Source organism: Baudoinia panamericana (genome assembly GCF_000338955.1).
Source record: "Baudoinia panamericana UAMH 10762 unplaced genomic scaffold BAUCOscaffold_4, whole genome shotgun sequence".
Lineage (NCBI taxonomy): Eukaryota > Fungi > Ascomycota > Dothideomycetes > Mycosphaerellales > Teratosphaeriaceae > Baudoinia > Baudoinia panamericana.
In genome coordinates this window covers 574,065-592,592 of record NW_006911260.1, presented here as the reverse complement: position 1 = coordinate 592,592, position 18,528 = coordinate 574,065, and the positions used below count along the sequence as shown (strand labels likewise).

Here is an 18,528-nt window from a genome sequence, read left to right as displayed (position 1 = left end):
ATGCACAGTCATCAGTAGTCAGTGAACAACCTCGTTGCCAATGCCGGCCTCGACCCTCTCCTCTCATACACCGATGGCTGACCCCGACTCTGCTCAATACTCTCCCTCCCTTCCTTAACAATCCACACCCCTCCGCTGGTCCCTAACCTGCTCGCTCCAGCCTCCAGCATCTTGACCGCATCCTCAATCGTCTTAATGCCACCAGACGCCTTGACCTGCATCTTCCTGCCGCTCTTGCTGCCCACGGCAAGCTTCTCGCAGCATGCTACCATGAGCCGCACATCTTCTTCCCGCGCGCCATGGCCATTGAAGCCTGTGGACGTCTTGACGAAGTCAAATTTAGCTGCTGCGGCCATGGTGCAGGCGGCTATGACTTCGGAGTGTTCGAGTTGGGAGGTTTCAATAATGAGTTTCAGTAGGATCGGGTGAGGGGCTTGCAGACGGAGCGTTGCGAGCTCGTTGTAGACTGACGCGAAAAGACCAGCCTTGAGTTCTTCATAATTTAGCACAATGTCCAGTTCCTCTGCGCCTGCTTGTAGTGCTTGCTTCGTCTCCCTGCCATTGCGAGTGTGGTTAGAGAGGTACATCTCGCAAGAGAGCAGTACATACTGCATCTTATAATATAGATCTTGAGCACCCTCGTGAAACCCTACCACACTAGCAACCTTGATGCCGCTACCTTTGAGATCTACGACACATTTGTGAACGTGCTGTGGCCGTACACAGACTGTCGCAAAGCCATCCCTCCTCGCTTCAGCACAGAGATCGTCGAATTGCACCGCTCTTGCATCCAGCTTCAGCAGTGTATGATCGATCGTCTTCGCAAACGCCGGGCTTCCAATGGCCGGGCACGGATAGGATGTGTTGGAGATTGAAAGAGAGTCTTCCACTTGTAGGATGAAGGACCTCCATTCTTCATCGGAATATCGAGTAGACGATCGGACGGCCCCAGACTCGGTGAGCGCAACCGCACTGCTGGCCAGAGATCCTTTGCGAGCAGTTGTTGCTACTGAGGCTTTCCGGTCTGTAGCTGTTGCCATTGATCCTTTACGGTCCGTCGTTATCACTGAGTCTTTCCAGTCCGCGGTTTGTGCTAATGACTCTTTACGGTTAGTCGTCGCCAATAATCCGTTACGGTCAGTTGTCGCTAATGAACCTTTGCGGTCAGTCGTCGATAATGAACCTTTGCGGTCATCTGTCGCCACCGACACTTTCCGGTCCGTTGTCGCCATTGAATCTTTACGAGCCGTCGTGGCTGTAGATCCCTTGCGATCAGTCGCCGGCAGCCAGTATTTGCGCTCGGGGATCGCCATCTTGGACATGTACACCTGCACCAGCTACGCGACGGATCACAGTAACAAGTGCCCTGCGGCAACCGCAAGAGCGGTGACAGGTGAGACGGTCCATGGTGAGAAGGCTTGCAGGCGGGAGGAACACTAGAGCCGCGAACGACTCAGTGCTGTTGATGCCGCGAGTGTCTCACCTACGGCGTTCGGGCCCCTCGGCCTTGGTAGGGGTAGACTAAGGGTCATACTTGGCCGGATAACGGTGTATCGTATGTCGATCACGGCGCGGAACACTATAATCTACCAGCCCTGAGGCGGCTGTTCGGCAGTGGCTTCATGAACAAGCGCGGAAATGATCAAGCCACGGCGCTTTTCGAGTGAATTCGGCGACATGGCTCAAATACATGCAGTACCGAAGAGCGTCCTAATGTAACGGCGTATGGGTTTGGAGTGGCGCGTAGAGCAAGAAGACGTAAATTGAAGCGTGGCATATCCACTCGGCAAGCTTGCTGAATGTAGTTACAAATGATGGTCACGTGACTTGGCCGAGACAAGTCAAACATTGACGAGAGTAGCACGTCCGGCAAGCATATGAGTGGCCAATTGCTGGCAAGTAGTTTGGTTGAATTGTTTAGCAATCCTGTCCTTCAAACCATACATAGGTGAGACTCCTCGCTGGTTGTCCGAGTCCTCACTCTTATGCAATGACGCAGAGCTCGCCGGCATATGCCACCTCGTCTCGATATCAACATCCCTCCGAACGCCGGCCGTGACTCGTCGCATGAACCCGCTGTGTCATATTATGTTGCAGTGCTGGTGCCACTCTCAGCCGCTGTGGCAGACTGACAAGCGTAATCATATCCATAGCCGCCCTTGCCACATCCGCGTTGGGTTCCATCTACTTCCTCCGGAACGAGCAACCCTCGGTGAGTCTTGCCTTACCACCAGTGGGTTGGCACAAAACTTGTGAGCAGCCTGCGCAGACGACGACAGTTTGGGCGTGCGAGAAGACGGTGGTGATGGTGAAGCAGCCTGGGCACTTGACGTCCATGAAGAATGATCGCGGGCCTGGAACGAGGGTCTGATGCACATGTTAGGCTGCGTTCGTATCATTCCGTAGGTGATGGAATCATACCTTGAGCTTGTGCTTGCGGGCCTCGGCCTGGGGGCTCGGGTTGAGCAGATCGACTGCAAGAACCTACGATGGTATTGTTAGCGATATTTGCTCGATAGATACCTTGACCTTCTCCCTGAGCCGCCTAATATCCGCGTCGAGGCGATGAATGCTGTGACATTGCAGAAGCCTCGCTCCTTGTCCCCCTCTTGCCACCGTGCCTACATCTAACCGCGACGTACCATTTTGGCTGAAGGAGAGTTTTATATGGCTGTATTGGTGCTCGCTGTATCCGCTTCGATCCTTGCCGTGCCCGTGATGATGCGGTAGATGCAGAATCGTGCAGTGATGCGATGCGAATGAAAGCGGAGTCGCTTGCTCGAAAATGGTTTGCGTGAGCGCACGGGCCATGCCAAGAGTTCGATCGACTTCACGGTGACTCCCATCGCAATTAAGACGAGCTCACTTCACGTTAGCACCTCTTGCTGTTTAGGGTGAGTCACAACGGGTACCCTAGCAGCACTGAAACGTACTGTTGTCATGAGCTCGGTTGCAACAAGGATAAAGACAGCGCTATCTGCATTTTCAACACCATATATGTACTCAGCTAGAATAACATCAACATACGCCGTACGTTTTGCGTCACGCTCCAGTTATGACATGCTCTGCACGCTCGAACGCCACGACAAAAGAAGGCACATAAGTATACTGTCCTCGCCCCGGTAGCCGAGCGATTGGGTGATTTGCCCAGGAGCTATGGCACAAGTACTTCAGCTCCTGCCCACAGTGGTGCCATTACTCAGCTTGATATTGAATCCGCTTAAGCTGCAGAGAAAGCCGTTACCAAGCGTAATGTTGTTCGCTGCAGCAGTCTGTCCGGAACCACTTTCAGCATTCTTAAAGTACGTCTGCAGGTTTTCTTGCGCAACAACAGCATCGTTGAGCTGCCCAGAGGCCTGGAAGACGTACAGTACGGCAACACGAGCGAAGTCCTCCTGCGTCAACGTACTGGTGCTATTTGCGCTGGCGGTCGCCGAAGGTGTCAACGCCGAGGAGCTGCTGTTGGTAGGCGAAGGAGGAGCTCCAGTGTCGTACGTGATGCCGTTGCTTGTGGCGGCTTGCCTGTTGTTGAGCGTCGGGGTAGGACTGGAGTCTCGTTTGACACCCGCTGAGTTGTCGAACGTCACCAGCGCATTCTCCGACTGACAGCTCAGGTCTGCGCCAGAGAAGAGCCCGAGCAGCGTCTGCGCGTTCAAAGGCACGCTGAAGTTGCCCTCAGCGCCAGCGAGCAGCCTGGGTATCGCATTACCAATGGTAGCGTCAGTCATAGAACCCACAGTCATCGAAGTACATCCGGCTCCAGACTGCGTATTGCAAGTGGATCCTGTGTAGCCGTTGACGCACACGCATTGGCAGACACCCATGCTCGTGATGACATTCGCGCCGCCGTTCTGGCAAGTGAGCTGACTCTGACATGTCTTGATGGCCGTGTTGGTCGAGCTGTTGGCAGTCTGATTCTGCCTCGGAATCACTATGAGCACAACTGGTACGATGATGGCCGCCGCTATCAGTAGGATGAGCGCAATGAGAAGTAGCAAAAAGAGCCACAATGGCATGCCGCAACACCGCCTTCTCCGCTCACGGCTGTCCGCACCCGGATCGCTGTCGCTCGGCAGGTGGCTTCGCTTCAACTTGCTACTCCAGTTAGTTATGCTTCCACTCCTAGCATCATCACCATCGTTGCCTCGGCTGCGAGGCGGCGTGCTGAGTCCTGGCGGAGGGAAGTTGGCAAGTATGTCAGAGATACTGCCCGATCCGCGGTTATTCAACTTTGCGCCAAACTTCTCATTGTCGCTGGCGTCCGCTTCATCGCTGATCCAGCCTGCCCCAAGTCGACTGGCAGTCTTGCCACGGTCAAGGTTCGATGCAAGACGGGTTGCGCGCTTGATCAAATCAGAAAGACTTGTCAAGCTGCCACGAGCCTCAGCCTCACGTACTACATCAACGTTGAGCCGTGGTGGGCGACGTTTACCTGCACGCTCGGAGAAGCCAGCAGAAGGTTTGGGAAGTTGGTCGGATTCTCGTACCGCAGCGGCTGCTGAGGAAGGCAGTGCGCCGCCCCCCTCAAGCCCTGCCAAGATCGTTTCACGTGGGTCGACCTCATTCGCGAGAGGCGAGCGCTCACGGAAAGCCTGTTGCACATTCCCGCTTTCGCCCACGCGCTCTTTGGGCGGGTTCTTCTTGACCTCCCTCTCGGACTCCGATGAGCTGGGATAGAGAAGGCCGGCGCCCGAGCCAAGCGCCTCGCTACTGGTTGTTCGATGCGATAGGTTATCGCCGGACCTATTAGCAGAGAAGAAGCGGGGCGCAGCCAATGCCGCAACATCGCCTGCTGCAGGCACGTTCGGAGGTGCATTCGACATAACAGAGCCGGAAACATCACGCTCCCTGGCTTTCAAATATGGGACAGCTGGTTCAGGAGCGGGCCCAGCGTTGGAAGCCGCAAACGGCATTGTTGGAGCCGTGACGGACGTGGCACCCTTCTGCTGACTGGGTAGCGAAGCAAGTCCACCGTCGCCCAAGCTTCCCTTCCGCATCCGCTCAGCACTTCTTACAGTTGTCAAGGTGGGTTTGCTTTTTCTTCCAAGACTGGCCTGCCTTACCAACGGGGCTGGCTCTGGACTCGGTGGGGTGCTACTAATACCCGAACTTTCCGTCCCCTGACTAATTCTGCTGTCCTTCCCGCTAGTTGGTGAAGGGTCAATTGGCGACTCGTCCTCATACTCATGTTCTGAAGAAAAGGGCCGCTCGGCTCCAGGCTGGCTCGTTACGCTCTCCGTTTCCTGCAAATAGTAATCTGGGATGCCGATCGGGATAGCGTTGCTGCTAGCATTCGACTTCATGCTGTCGTGATTGCCGACCATGCTGTGGCCGCGAGTACTGCCGTACATGCTATCGGTCTCTTCGGCGATTGGGTGAACCGGGCCTACATGCGGGTAATAGGATGGATGTCCTCTACGCGAAGTTGGGGGCGGACCGAGCGGTGGGCGCTTGTTCGCTTGAATGTATGCACCCTGCTGATAGATGTGCTGCGGTTGTGGCGGAGGATAGCCAGCTGACGGTGAAGTGTAACCGTCTCCGGTCCACTGGGGCGGTTCGTGATACACTTGCTGTGAAGGAAGAGCAGGACCTGGTCGGTATTGCTGATTGCTAGGAGACACTCGTGACTGTCTTGGTGGATTGGGCGGCGGCGGCTGGTAGTCTGGTCTTTGAGGACGTGGTGGTGGACGTCGACCGCCTGCACTCCCGGTCGGGCTGCCGCTCCGCGGTGACTGCGCATACGGTCTTGGTGCTGCTGGTAAGGGCCAATCTACCTGGTCGACATACTCTGGCCCGCCATACGCACTGCCATCGTACAGGTTCTCCGTGGGTCGATAAGGCGCACTCTGTCGTTGCGCAGGTTGTACCGGCATCATCCCTCGAGGTCCTCGCTGTGACGGTGCATCGGCGTAGTGAGCCAGAGGAGTGCGCCGACCTTGCGAAGGCAGTGAGTCTCGCTGGTTGCGAGCTGGCTGAGAAGGGTAGCTTGGTATGCCATAATGGCCACCTTGGTCATAATGCTGGTAGTTCATCGGTTATTCGAGGCCGAGATTTCCGACGCTTGCACTACCGACTTTCTCCCTGATACGCGACGCCGAGGGCTGTCGCAATGTGCGACTTGCGGTTTGCCAAACCGGAACAGCGTTGTGCGTGCCTAGATTACGCGCATGTCGGGCTGTTACTCAGTCGTGCCAGCCGGGGCGCCGTTTCCAGGGGATTGTCTAGGTACCACGCTGCAGCTACCCGTTCGAAGTCCCGAGCCAAGATCCAACCGAGTGCTGCAATGCTTCACGCAATGTGCGCAGCGCTACTGTTTTGCCGTGCGTGCCGGGGTGTAGTTCGTCCGACGTTTGCTCTGCCGACGGACGGAACGGGAAAGTATATATGTGCAATTTCGTAGCCTCTGTCCTTCCTTCGACCATGCGCGAGGAATGCTGCCCTTCGGCCTGTTTATGGCGGTTGTTTGCGAAACAAGCGTGGAGTCGGTGGTCTGAACAACGATGCGTAACGTGGCTTGTGGTGAGCGGTGTAATTGTTGAGAGGGTAAGCCTATAAGTGGCAATGAATGGCTACCATTCCCCTACTCCCAGCTCTTTAATATTGGCTCCCTATATCAGTCTGGCTGGGAGGCGAAACTAGGTCCAACGGATCGCTGTCGACAGTCCCGCTTGGAGTATAAAGAAGGCAGGATGATTCATCGTCTTGTAACGTCGCTGCCCGTGCGAATCGAACACAATTTCGTCGCAAAACTATCGAAATGAAGCGTTTCCGACCTCCATGCCATGCCATGCTTCACAATCGCGTGAGGGTATTAGTCTCAGTTGCCCCAGCGCCAACCCTGTCGAAGTCGAACGGCCCGCTCGCTTACTTGAAATAGATGCAGATGCTAGCGAACGAGCGATCGTCACTCCAACGTTTTCGCAACGGCGGTGTGTCTTGAACTAACAGCAGTTGTACATCAACGCCCATGATCTCATCCATGGAGCAACGTCGTCGTCGTCCTCGCCACACTTTCAGAGCACGAGCGATCATAGAATGAGCACCCATGACACTCCCATCAAGATTCAGGGTGATTCGGTATCCACTTCCTCTCACGTCTCCCGCATGGTGCGACAAAAACAGCTAGCGGCTCTCCTGCTGCTTTCCGCAACCCGCCTTCGGTCACTTCAATAGTTGTGTCTGCCGAAAGGCACCGTCTCACATAAAGCTTCCGGAAGAATCCACAGGAGGTTGCCAAGCAACTTATGAGCGGTGATTGGAGGCTGATCTGGTACTGATGATTCCAGCATATACTCGTGCCCCACCGACTGCCGCCGGCCTCTCTTGTGCCTCTCAATCTCGCATTGTTGGTAGTCGTCAATGTTCAGATTCAAACACCCCCCGGACGCAGGTCATCGCCCTGTGCCACATTGGCATCATCCCATTATATCATGCACACCCGCCGGAACAACGGCAGACCGAGCAAGACTTACCCTATGACAAGCTGGTCTCCTTTCCATTTAGACAATGTCGTGTCTACGTGCCGAACAATTCAGGAAGATCAATCACTTGCAAGGTGACGTTGGGGTTGCGTGTCAACGTGCATTCCTGAGTGCAAGTTCGCAACTACGCGAAAGCTCGACCTTTACGGTCAAGGCTTCGTGCCCCTCGTTCTTGCGTTCAATATATACGTGCTTACTGGCAAGGTGAGGTAGGTACAGGTGTAAACCGTATTCCCTGCGAACGCTCTTATCGTGACTGGAACCAGTGCCTGTCAACCCAACAACTGCATTGCGTGATCATTCTATACAACATGCTTCGCTTCCTTCTGTTTCAACTGTCGTACTCTAACAACAAGCGTCCTATCGCCCTACATGACAGGAAGCATGTTACAGAACATCCGTAACATCGCGAAGGAAAATGCTGCGGTCCACTGTACAGACCCGCCGCCGGTCAGTACGCCGCGCCCTACTTCGAAGTTGCCGATCAGATCACCTGTGTCTGATGCAACCAATGCGCAAACACACCCTCAGCAAGCCAACAGTGGCCGGCGTCTGCAGAGCCACGGCCGCCTCGCTGCACTGACTCAGTCGCCACCGCGAGCTTCGCATATGCAGCGCATGAGCAACATCTTCAAGGGGACAGCACCATGTCAGTCTCGCAGTGAGAGCCATCCGGACTCAACGACAAGGTGAGCCGAGCTGTTCAGTTCACGGAGGATTGCAAAGGCTGACACTACATGCAGTGAGTCTGCTCAGCGCTTGCGCGCTGACTCCGCCGTTTCGGTCGCATACCAACCAACTCCAGTCATACTGACCCAGGAACCGTTCATTGCTCAGCATGACAATGCCAATGCCTCTGCTCAGACTTCATCTTCAGACGAATGGACAGGCGATGACATATACCTGCCAAGGTCCGCACGACGCCGCGATCGAGAGCGAAGGCTTGCGATCAAGCAGCATCAGACGCAGCAGGAGCAGCGACGAGAGCGAATCAGCGACGCTATGAGCGACCAGCACATTGCCAAATCTCACGGCGACGCCAAGCCGGTCATACCTGCCTGTCCTACAACGCCTCCATCGTCACGCTCTTCCCGATTCCAGCGCCTGGGAGGGCCTTGGTCTGCGCCGCCAAAGCGGAGATGCTTAGGTATCACTCAGGTGTCGCGAAACGCCTCTAGGAACACCTCAAGGTCATCTAGCGATGCGGATGATGAGGAGAGCTCAACAAGCGGCTGAGCGGCTTCGTCGCGCTTGGTGTGTTCGTTGCGGCAGCCTGTAACCCGTGTCGGCGGCCTACAAGGGGTGGGCTGTACACTCGCAAATCTCACAAGATCACTGCAAGTTACGACGGACTAGAACACCCCGATACCGCATGTTGCCGCTCTCTAAATGGTTAAAGGCATGAGACAGGCCCTCAGCTGTCATATCAAATTGCTCGATCCATGGTTTGATCTTGTGCCGCGCCGCAAACTCAAGCATTTTGATATGGTTCTCACGAGACGCTTCCGTGGAGGCGATGAGCCGATGTCCGGGAAGTACAAACGGCATATATGGTACCTGAAGCGCCTCTTGCTGGATAGTCATGAGAACTATCGTCGCTCTTCGAGCCAGAAGCGGCATGAATGGTTCAAGATTTTGTACTCCGTTGGATGTTATTAGCAGTACGTTGATATTCTGGGTTACAGCCATTGTGTGTTGCGAAGTCCCGTCGTCGCCGTTGAGGTATGCGGTATCAAGCGCGTCGTGGAGTCTGACCTCATCAGCGCCTAGCCGGAAGGCATCAGCAATCTTGTCCTTCTTTGAAGTAATTGCCGTGACGGCGCAGCCCATAGACTTGGCAAACAGGATAGCCATGTGTCCGAGCCCGCCGACGCCGAAAACACCGACGCGATCGTCTGGTTTCGTGCCAGCTACGTCCAGTGCTTCAAATGTACTGGCGCCGGCGCACATTAGCGGGGCTGCGTCTGTGGGGTCAATACCAGCTGGTATGGGGTAAGCGAATGCTGCGTCAATTATCCTGTTGTCGCTAAATGCGCCTTGGTCGAGGTCGGAGAAGGCGAAACCGCGTGCTTCGCCGCAGTACTGACGGTAGCCGGTCACGCAAGTTGAGCAATAGCCGCACGACTGGAGGTTCTGTCAGCATGTACATTGATGAAGTTGGACAGAGGGACTCACCGAGTGCAGCCAACCCCAACCGACCCTCTGGTTGACTGTGAACTGGGTCACTGATTGGCCGACCGCCCTCACAAAGCCTACACCTTCTGGCGTAATGTTAGCAAACGGTCACTGAGGCTTCACTACTATGTCCGCCATACCATGTCCAAGTCCGCACTCTTTGGCTTTGGCGTGAACATCGGTAGCACAGAGGCCAGAATGGGTGGTCATGATCAGCAAATCATTCGGCCCTAACGATTTCTGTATCGTCTTCGTCCTGAAGGTGCTGCTCTTTGTGTCGAAATAATACGTTGTCAACGCATGCATCACATCTTGTGCCGCCATCGTTGGGATGAATTTATTGCCCAGCTCAGTATGAGCACTTATGACTTTTGCTACACCGCAGTATGGTCAATTTTGACGATCATGACAGCGTCGCCCCGCCGGGATCAAACAACCGACATATAGTGTGAAGGTAACAACAAAGTCAACCCTGTCGCCAGCGATCGTTGTTTATGGTGGTAGACAGCGAGGGTCATTGACGTTGAGTATTGCGGCCATTGCACATCCACAGAACGTACATTATTCGTAACACGTTAAAGACCAAACAGTTGCTCACCCAGCATCGGCGCGGGACAATACGTATGGTGGAGTTCGGCGGTACCTTCGACAATTGTCCACGTACATCTGGATTGTATACATGTAGTTCGGAATCGGAAGTCAGGCGGCAACGACTATTGACATTGATCCTCGCAAATGATTGTCAAGCACGGATGCTCTTTCCGCCAGCGCCACCAAGCAATGTCAAGCTATGAGGCCAACTCAATCTTGCGTACCTCTCGCGCGAGCTCCATTCAGCTTGACGAGCGACATGTCCGTGGTCAGGATCATACACGGTTAAGTCCAGAAGATGCAGTCTACGGCTCGTTACCGCGCCGGCCGCACCACCGCGAAAGCAGTCCCTTAGGCAGAAGTGATACCGTGACATTAGGAAATGCATCTCACCCAGCACCCGCCTACTCTCGCAAGCGTCACGAGAAGCGTAGAGGCCGCAGTGGAAGCCGAAGACCGAAAGCAGTATGGAAGAAGCTGCTTTGGGTGAAGCAGAGCTACCCTGACAATTACACCGACGAGGAGACTTTCCTCGACCACTTACAGCGGAATCCAAGGTTGAGACCCTATGAGTTCTGGCCGTTAGTCGCGGACAGCACGATCATTGTACAACATGTCTGCTCTGTGATCATCTTTGTGTGTTGCTTTACCGGCATCTTTCAGGAACGTATTAGCCCGCAGACAATTGTTAGCTGGGCGACCATTGGCACTGTCGCTGGGTGGGTCATGTGGGACTTTTGGCAGAGCCAGGAGCAAAAGGAGCGAGCTACCCTTGCCAAGCTGGTGCAGGAAGATGGCACGGGAGGAGAGGATGCTGCACAACGGTCTTCCTCCAGCGCTTCAGACTCCGCACCTAGAGCCTCCTCAGTTGCCGCGGAATTTGGAATGCAATTAACAGAATCTTCGATATCACTGCGAGCGGACCAGGGTCAAGATACATTCCAATCGCAGAAGTCGGGGCTGACTGCCTCTGCGTCGAAGACTAGCCTACCGCCAGTGTCTGCCATTCCGGGCGTCGACCAAAGCGTCCTTCCACCAACTGTTGCATCACCACCACCGGCTTACGTTCCGCCGTACCAAGGCAAGCCTTCGGTATTCTCTCTGCGAGTGCAAGAGCGGTTGCTTACAGCGAAGTCCGCTGTACTAATCTATTGCAGCCTTCTCGGACTGTCACCCATCTTAAAGTCGCTTACCAAGTCCACGTCTAGTGACAGTATATGGGCATTGAGCAGCTGGCTGATGATCCTCAACGTCTTTACCTTTGATTACAGTGCCGGTCCGGAAGCCACATTTCCTGCGTCGCTCTCCACTAATGCCGCGCTCATGGCGAGTACAGTGCTCGCTTCTCGTCTACCATCTACGACTCACGTATTCAGCCTCACGCTCTTCTCCATCGAAGTATTTGGGCTCTTTCCGGTTTTCCGGAGGCATCTGCGGCATCATAGCTGGAATGGGCACCTCGGTCTGACCTTCTTCCTGGTCGCCGTGGCGGGTGCCGGACTATCAATGATCATCAGTAGAGGAGGTTGGGGCTTCGGCATACTTGGCATGGTGCTTGGCGGTCTTGCTACGTGCCTTAGTATGGGGATGACGAGCTGGTGGCTGATCGGGCTTCAGCGGTACAAGAACGAAATACGTGGACCTTGGGATCCTGCACGGCCAGTGATCAGGCGTGGGTGGGACTAATGTACGTGATGATCTTCATTTGAGCTGTGAAGATCGAACCTATAGCTCATTAATAAGCCATACTAAACCTGTCGTGTACTCAGACCGTATACCATTGGATTATGAAATGACTAGGCTGTGGAAACATTTTCACGGGGGGCTTTCTTTGATACATCAGAGCCGCCGTATGTGGCCTTAGTCTTCCGTATGACCGTGCTCCTGCTGCATCCCTTCGACACTTCAGGTTGCCCTAGCTACAAGACCGACCCACGCTTAGCGTCCTAGCCTGAACGAGATCTGCAGACATTGTGACATTGTGAACCGTTGCGTCGATGAAATTGCATCTACCTAACCTGGCGAACATCTTTGCACAAACGGAATGGTGTTAAACATGATCGCAGTACTACATATCACAACAACGCTCTACTGGGCACGAGCTCAACGCGACGAGATGTAACGGATGACTGAACGTTGTGTGCACGTATGAAGGGCGGATGGCGCAAACTATTGGTCTTGATAATATGTAATATTTATGCGAGGATCAGTTTTGATTTACTCGCTATACTATTCTACACATGCCGTTGTGCTTCCACACCATTCATCGTAATGATGCTCATGATCATGCGACAGCTTTACTTGCTGACGCTACCGTCGGAGAACTTGGCCCCACTGGTGTCGTGGATGGCATTGGGAACGATCTTCTCAACCTTCTCGGGAAGACCCTCCTGAAGCGCCTGGGGCACGATGGACTGGCCGGTAGCGTGGGAAACCTTGCCTGTCTCCTTGTTGCTGCCTGTGTCGTGGACGGAGTCGGGGAGCTGATGCTCGAGACCGGAGGGAACCTATTCTGGTCAGTAGTAATTCTGAATGCATTGTCATAGTGGTTCAATACCTTCTCCTGGACCTTCTGGGGGACCTGGGAGTCCTTGGCGTGAGAGACGCCCTGACCGTGCTCGTTCTGCATGTTGACTGTTGAGATGGGGTTTGGGTGTTTGTGGTGGTATATCTGGTAATGGGGCTGTAATGTATGTGAGGTAGAGAAGAGCGGGAGAAGGAAAGGCTCTTATATGGTAGCTCGGCACGTCTCTCAGGGCAACGTTTCCCTACGTATGCATCTTTGCGCCTGCCATGCCACTCTTGGTTACATCATGACTACCTAGGTACGGCAACATCTGACCGTCCCGCAGCACGTCACTTGAGTGGCTCAGAGCGGCTGTACGTGTAAGCGGACAGAGACATCGCGTGTTCATTTGCTCCGTTCCCCGTTCGCAGGATCTCTACGTCAGTATTGCCCGCACATTTCGCGTTCGGAGGCGGAGCGTGAAGACGTAGTAGGTGCAGTTAGCCCAGCCTGAACGGGCAGTTTACGCGAAACTGTTAAGATTGACTGTCAATACTCCTTGCCATCTGCATTCCCAGCTATGTAGAACAGGTTTACGCCGCTGGTATACAGCTTACCAGCATACCAGCTGAAAGGCTTTCGAAATACGTACAGCATTTCCGACAGTCCCAAGCTCATGGTGAGCGAAAAAGCTCTCAGACAGATATGCTAGTATTACACCACTGTGTCAAAATGGGGAGAATGACGGGACGCAAAAGTCAAGAGTCCTCGTCCGGGCCGTTCTGTCTCCGAGCCGAGACCCTACGCCAAGGCCAAACCACAACCACAACCTGTCCTCCACATCACGCGATCGGTCAGGCACGTCTTAGATTGAATCTAAAGCATAGCGCGTACTGGCAACACGGCAGAACCGGCAAAGCTCACACTGTTACACAGCCGCGACCATGGACCAAGCGAAGGAGCTCCTGGAGATGCCTCGCCAGTTCCTCAAGGATGGCAGACAATTTATCACACGATGTAGCAAACGTATGGCTATAGAGATCAAAAATGGGTCACCTATGGCTTGTAGACTGACATATGATACCTTCAGCGGACCGTCGAGAGTTCTTAAGAATAAGTCAGGCTGTTGGAATGGGCTTCTTAATCATGGGTGTCATCGGATATGTGGTGAAGTTGAGTACGTGGCATACTGCAAATGGAAGGCACGAGAGATGGCGCAAGGCTGATCCAAGCGCTGCAGTTCATATCCCGGTTAACAACATCCTAGTGGGCGGCGCATGAGGCATAATGTCCGCGGCAAGCATGACCACACAATGGCTGGATGGGCCCCTGCCCGACACTAGAAAGTCTGGATTAAAGCATAGCGAGGGCGTTCTCAACACGGAGTTGGAGGCCATCTCTAGGCTGATACACTTCGATTTGATGTTGCAAAATGCACCATTGTTGGGGGTCAAGTTCTGCGCGTGAAGCCAAGCGCGAGGACTCCTCCGCCATGCTATACAAATTCCCACCCGACTCTCCAGAATTGCTCGCTGTACCGCCCTCTCCAAGCCGTCATAAAACGCCATATATCCAGTGTGTGCCTCAGCAATCATTCTTGTTGAGGTTGCGCAGCCCTCAGCGCTCAGCCTGTGTCACTTACTGCGGAGATCGTGAACAGGTCACCCGCCATGTACGCGTGAACGGTCTGATACCGTCCATCACTAGACAATTATTCATCATCGTCCGCCCCAAACAGGCTACCCAAACCCATCCGATCCGTCAGTCGTGTGCGCCGTGCCTCTGTTCTCCGCTCGGTGGGAGCGTTACCATAGAATCGCTGGTCATGTTGCAGCTGCGCGGTCACCCTCGCACCCATCGGAGTGCTGCCCAAACTCTTGGCGCTCGCCATCTCCTCTCCAGTTGCACCCGTGAATCCATCACGGTCGCCACCAACCTCATCGCTGTCAAGACCGCCGTTCCATGAGTGGACCGTGCAAGTTCCGAGGCCGTGATCCCATCCGTTCCAGCTCGTAGCTGCAATGACCGGCGCGGACGGATGCCAGCTGCAGTCTCTAACGATTGTCTTCCACACGCCACCACGACCGTAGTATTCGTACCGTTCTACGTACCGTTCGTCACTCTCTGGCCTGCTGTTTTTCGTTGCGGCGAGAACATTGATGGGCTCAGACGCTTGGGTGCCGTCCAGGTTCCAAATGTACACTTTGCCGTCATGCGAGCCAGAGTAGATGTAGCGGCCGTCTGTGCTTCCCGGCGGACTGAAGTGACATCGAATGAGCGTCTTGAGCACCCTATGGCCGGTAAAGGTGACTAAACTGCAATCGTGTGGATGTGGATCATGCGAGTCGGTGTCGTACGGGCTAAATCGATAGTCGAAGTTGGTTGTGTAATTCTGTCGCGAAGTTAGCAGGCATAAAACAACAAATTCGTCATTGTGACCGAGATAAGCGAAAGACTTGCCTGCGGGTTGATCCTCTCGGCGACATCGGTGTTAATCATCTTCCGTAGATCCCAGAGCTTGCACGTTTGGTCCTTGCCGTTACTTATGACATACCTACCGTCACCCTTCGAGTCAATGTACGTCAACCCCTCGGTGTGTCCTAAGAACATGCCCGCAGGTCGCATGGAAGCAAGAGACCGTCGGTCCCAGACCTTGAGAGTTGTGTCATCCGAGCCAGAGTACAGAATATGCGGGCTCAGCTTGTCGCCGAAGCAGACAGCATTGACGTCATCGGCATGACCGGGTATGCGAAGGATAGATCTCTGCGCCTCTAGGTCATACACATAGACACTGTGGTCTGAAGTACCTGCAACAATTTCACTAGCATCTCCGGAGAAGCGCAGAGACCAGATGCCGAAGTTTCGTCCTGACCTACTCCAGCCATCACCGACGCCGAGTCCGCGGCTGCCATTGCCCATGTCAGCAAGTTCGAGGTGCCGCGGTTCGGAGTCGTCGCCTTGCTCGGTGTTAGCAAGGCAGATCATGCTTCGTATCGAGCTGAATGCCAGTAGTTTGTTGTCCGGAGATAGCGATGCGTCGGTAATCGTCCATTGACCACTGTGGTAAGTGGAGGTTTTGTAATACTTCCAATCATACGGATTGGTAGTGTCGTACATTCGGACACGGAAGTCTTGACCGCAAGCGAAAAAGAACGAGCCGTCCTCGCTAAACTGGCCGGAATAGCAGCGAGCGTTGAGGTTAACAATCAGATCGGCTTTTGATGATGGGATAAGGTTTTGTACAGCCAGTCCGTTGAGCACACGTGCGCGACCACGGTTCTCGACACCAAGCTCACGGTCCAGCATTCGGCGAGAAAGCTTGCGCCGTTTGCGCATCGTCTCGTTGTCAAGTGGTAGTCCGCAAGCTGAATGATCACATCTATCGTTGTTGCCAAAAGTGCCGCTTTCCATCAACCGCTTGCCTTCTTCGGACGGTACCGTTGGGTATCGACTGCCCATTATCGGCGCTCTCGCTCGTCGTCTTCGCTGTGCGCCATAAGGAACGTAGTCCTCGTCATCCTGATCGTCCTCTGCGAGTTCAGCATGCTCTGCTTGAGACCGCCTAGCTTGAGAGCGAGTAGTAGGCCCGCCATACTGATGGAAGATACCGCGTATGCCAGTATGGGATAGGAGTTGCATGATCTGTTGCTGGGTTACTGTACCGCAGCGAAGAAGACACCAATCAGCCTAACGGTTCAATGGAACGGCACAAGCTTACGTGTGATATTGTCGCCGAGCTCAGGCGTCTCAGACGACTTGGTCTTCTTTGCCGAGCGCCGCCGTCGCTGGTGCTGAGAGACATACTTCTGATCGTTTGCGTTGACCGCTGTTGCTCCGGACTTTGTGAGCTCGTAGCAGGCTGCGGTGTTCTACTGCCATCGTCCTCCTCTTCCTCCTCCCCCTCCCCATCCTCCTCTTCACCCTCTTGATCTTCGGATGCCTCATCGCCCATCTCGATCGTCACTTCGTCGCCATCGGAATCCCGTAGCGTTCCATCCTCGGCATCAAAGTACAGTGTCGTCTCGCCTGCTTCATCGTCCGCCACGTCGTCAGACACTCCGGACTGTGTGGACTCAGCGGCCTAACACTGATCAGTCTTACGACATGTCATTCATGGTCACTCATGCCACTGTGCTTACCTCGAAATCCATGTCGTCATCAGCGCTGGCTTCCGAGTCGGTTTGCCATGATGGGGAAGGAGGTACACCTTCCTGTGAAGAAGCCATCGTGATCACTCAGCGGTCGATGTCCGGCGTATAGCGCCAGACTTGCGAGGACACAGTCACTGTGATAGATGGTGGGACTGCTTGAGGGAGGCTGCGGTTGGATCTGGGAAGCTCGAAGCTTATCTTAAGAGTACCGAGGAGTCGGAGATAGCAAGTATATTGCCGAAATATGTGAACGAGATGTTCCAGTAACCGGTTCAAACTATCTTAATCCGGAACAACAACTCCATTCAACGGCGTAGATGCTGCACAAGACAACGTGGTCGCTGTACAAAGTCACTGCCCTCCCAACGCCGAAGTCAGTCTTCGCTGAATCAACGCTTCACCGGCTCAACGTTAGCTCGCGCTGTAGTTACACATCGGGGACGATGGCGATCACCAATGGCAAAGTGGCACCGGTTCGTAAGCTCAAGATACTGATGATCCACGGCTACACACAGTCTGGCCATTCATTTGAGATCAAGACCAAAGCCCTCAAAAAGTCTTTGGAGAAACACTTCCCTACTGCCCCTAAACCTGGACATCTACGACAGTATCCTGGTGGCCTGGAGTTAGTGTATCCCACAGCGCCACTCAGGCTCGATGTGACCGACATACCTGGCTTTGATGTGGATGGGGACAAAGAAAGTCCTGAAGCTTACGGCTGGTGGCGTCGGAAAGGCGACGGCGAACCGTACACCTATGAAGGCATGGAGCAGGGCCTCGCGAGGCTAGCACAAGTGCTGAAGGACGAAGGGCCCTTCGACGGTGCTATAGGCTTCTCCCAAGGTGGTGCAGCAGCCGGTATGCTTGCTTCACTGCTCGAGACTGGACGACGGGAAGCCTTCGAAGCCGCACAGAGTAAAGGCGGTATGAGGTATCCTGACCCGTTTGTGCAAGATACAGGGTTCATTGAGGAAGTTATTCATGCGCCACTAAGATTTGCAGTGTCGTACTCCGGTTTTGGAGCGAGCACCAATGCGCTGTATCAAGCGTTCTATGAGCCGAAAATACGAACGCCGATGTGTCATTTCCTTGGGTCCGTGGATACGGTGGTAGAGGAAGCGAGGAGTCTGCGATTAGTCGACGCTTGTATACACGGGAGGGGAAAAGAGGGCGGTGTCCCAAGAGTAATCTATCATCCTGGCGGTCATTTCTTACCAAGCAGTCAAAAGCAGTATGTCGCGGCTCTTGTAGCCTTCATACGAGAAGTACTTGGAGAAACCGACCAAGCCGCCAGCAACGGGAAGCAAGAACAGAAAGTCGAGGACATGGACGTGCCATTCTAGATGCCGTTCGCTGTCTCTGATGTTTGAGCGTGGCGTCGGCGGTCATTGTCTTTAGGAATGATACACGCAGAGCGTACTGATAGACTAGCAATCGGGCGCCATGCGGCACACGCTGCCCGTTGATCACTTTACATGCATCGTGGCGATTACTCATCAACTGCCAGACAACGTCTGTAGCAGTCGAAGGGATTGGAAATCACTCATCAGGCAGTAGACCATGAAAGGTGTTAATATATAAGGCGACCTGCAGTTGTAGCGATGCGGAGTCTGCGCAACGCACA

The 18,528-nt window shown here is 54.2% G+C and overlaps 10 protein-coding genes across 10 annotated transcripts; 4 read left to right on the top strand and 6 right to left on the bottom strand.

Annotated features, from left to right (window-relative positions):
* Nucleotides 1-11: 11 nt before the first annotated feature.
* BAUCODRAFT_67490 (uncharacterized protein) lies at nt 12-1,040 on the bottom strand (the record flags this gene model as incomplete). The annotated part of the gene is made up of 2 exons (XM_007676488.1): nt 12-555; nt 610-1,040. The coding sequence occupies 2 exons, from the start codon at nt 1,038-1,040 to the stop codon at nt 12-14; spliced, it is 975 nt and encodes a 324-aa protein (XP_007674678.1).
* A 737-nt stretch (nt 1,041-1,777) lies between these two features.
* Nucleotides 1,778-2,484, bottom strand: BAUCODRAFT_32024 (uncharacterized protein; the record flags this gene model as incomplete). The annotated part of the gene is made up of 2 exons (XM_007676195.1): nt 1,778-2,367; nt 2,422-2,484. Coding segments are annotated over 2 exons (246 nt in total), but the record flags the coding sequence as incomplete, so codon positions are not given.
* Nucleotides 2,485-3,148: 664 nt separating this feature from the next.
* Nucleotides 3,149-6,290, bottom strand: BAUCODRAFT_410862 (uncharacterized protein). Its single transcript, XM_007676665.1, has one exon. It carries the CDS (start codon nt 6,030-6,032, stop codon nt 3,171-3,173), a length of 2,862 nt encoding a protein of 953 aa, XP_007674855.1. The 5' UTR covers nt 6,033-6,290; the 3' UTR covers nt 3,149-3,170.
* Nucleotides 6,291-7,646: 1,356 nt separating this feature from the next.
* On the top strand, nt 7,647-8,680 carry BAUCODRAFT_129795 (uncharacterized protein; the record flags this gene model as incomplete). Its single annotated transcript, XM_007676664.1, has 3 exons — nt 7,647-8,170; nt 8,225-8,639; nt 8,660-8,680. The coding sequence occupies exons 1-3, from the start codon at nt 7,854-7,856 to the stop codon at nt 8,678-8,680; spliced, it is 753 nt and encodes a 250-aa protein (XP_007674854.1). The 5' UTR covers nt 7,647-7,853.
* Nucleotides 8,681-8,813: 133 nt separating this feature from the next.
* On the bottom strand, nt 8,814-9,962 carry BAUCODRAFT_67182 (uncharacterized protein; the record flags this gene model as incomplete). Its single annotated transcript, XM_007676465.1, has 3 exons — nt 8,814-9,605; nt 9,657-9,742; nt 9,797-9,962. 3 exons carry the CDS (start codon nt 9,960-9,962, stop codon nt 8,814-8,816), a joined length of 1,044 nt encoding a protein of 347 aa, XP_007674655.1.
* A 441-nt stretch (nt 9,963-10,403) lies between these two features.
* Nucleotides 10,404-12,054, top strand: BAUCODRAFT_32021 (uncharacterized protein). The gene has a single exon (XM_007676194.1). The coding sequence runs from the start codon at nt 10,437-10,439 to the stop codon at nt 11,931-11,933; it is 1,497 nt and encodes a 498-aa protein (XP_007674384.1). The 5' UTR covers nt 10,404-10,436; the 3' UTR covers nt 11,934-12,054.
* A 517-nt stretch (nt 12,055-12,571) lies between these two features.
* On the bottom strand, nt 12,572-12,870 carry BAUCODRAFT_47566 (uncharacterized protein; the record flags this gene model as incomplete). Its single annotated transcript, XM_007676347.1, has 2 exons — nt 12,572-12,754; nt 12,805-12,870. Coding segments are annotated over 2 exons (249 nt in total), but the record flags the coding sequence as incomplete, so codon positions are not given.
* Nucleotides 12,871-13,697: 827 nt separating this feature from the next.
* On the top strand, nt 13,698-14,034 carry BAUCODRAFT_66434 (uncharacterized protein; the record flags this gene model as incomplete). The annotated part of the gene is made up of 3 exons (XM_007676407.1): nt 13,698-13,779; nt 13,844-13,930; nt 13,994-14,034. The coding sequence occupies 3 exons, from the start codon at nt 13,698-13,700 to the stop codon at nt 14,032-14,034; spliced, it is 210 nt and encodes a 69-aa protein (XP_007674597.1).
* BAUCODRAFT_32020 (uncharacterized protein) lies at nt 14,028-16,605 on the bottom strand. Its single transcript, XM_007676193.1, has 2 exons — nt 15,214-16,605; nt 14,028-15,145 (listed from the first exon to the last, which is right to left on the bottom strand). The coding sequence occupies exons 1-2, from the start codon at nt 16,390-16,392 to the stop codon at nt 14,465-14,467; spliced, it is 1,860 nt and encodes a 619-aa protein (XP_007674383.1). The 5' UTR covers nt 16,393-16,605; the 3' UTR covers nt 14,028-14,464.
* Nucleotides 16,606-17,347: 742 nt separating this feature from the next.
* BAUCODRAFT_120925 (uncharacterized protein) lies at nt 17,348-18,247 on the top strand (the record flags this gene model as incomplete). Its single annotated transcript, XM_007676663.1, has 1 exon — nt 17,348-18,247. One exon carries the CDS (start codon nt 17,348-17,350, stop codon nt 18,245-18,247), a length of 900 nt encoding a protein of 299 aa, XP_007674853.1.
* Between the last annotated feature and the right edge of the window lie 281 nt (nt 18,248-18,528).

Coding starts and splice junctions, on each gene's coding strand:
- BAUCODRAFT_410862 (XM_007676665.1), bottom strand. CDS start 6,032: ATGAACTACCAGCATTATGACCAAGGTGGCCATTATGGCATACCAAGC.
- BAUCODRAFT_32021 (XM_007676194.1), top strand. CDS start 10,437: ATGTCAAGCTATGAGGCCAACTCAATCTTGCGTACCTCTCGCGCGAGC.
- BAUCODRAFT_32020 (XM_007676193.1), bottom strand. CDS start 16,392: ATGCAACTCCTATCCCATACTGGCATACGCGGTATCTTCCATCAGTAT. Junction 15,146..15,213: donor CCGAGAGGATCAACCCGCAG/GCAAGTCTTTCG, acceptor ACTTCGCGACAG/AATTACACAACCAACTTCGA.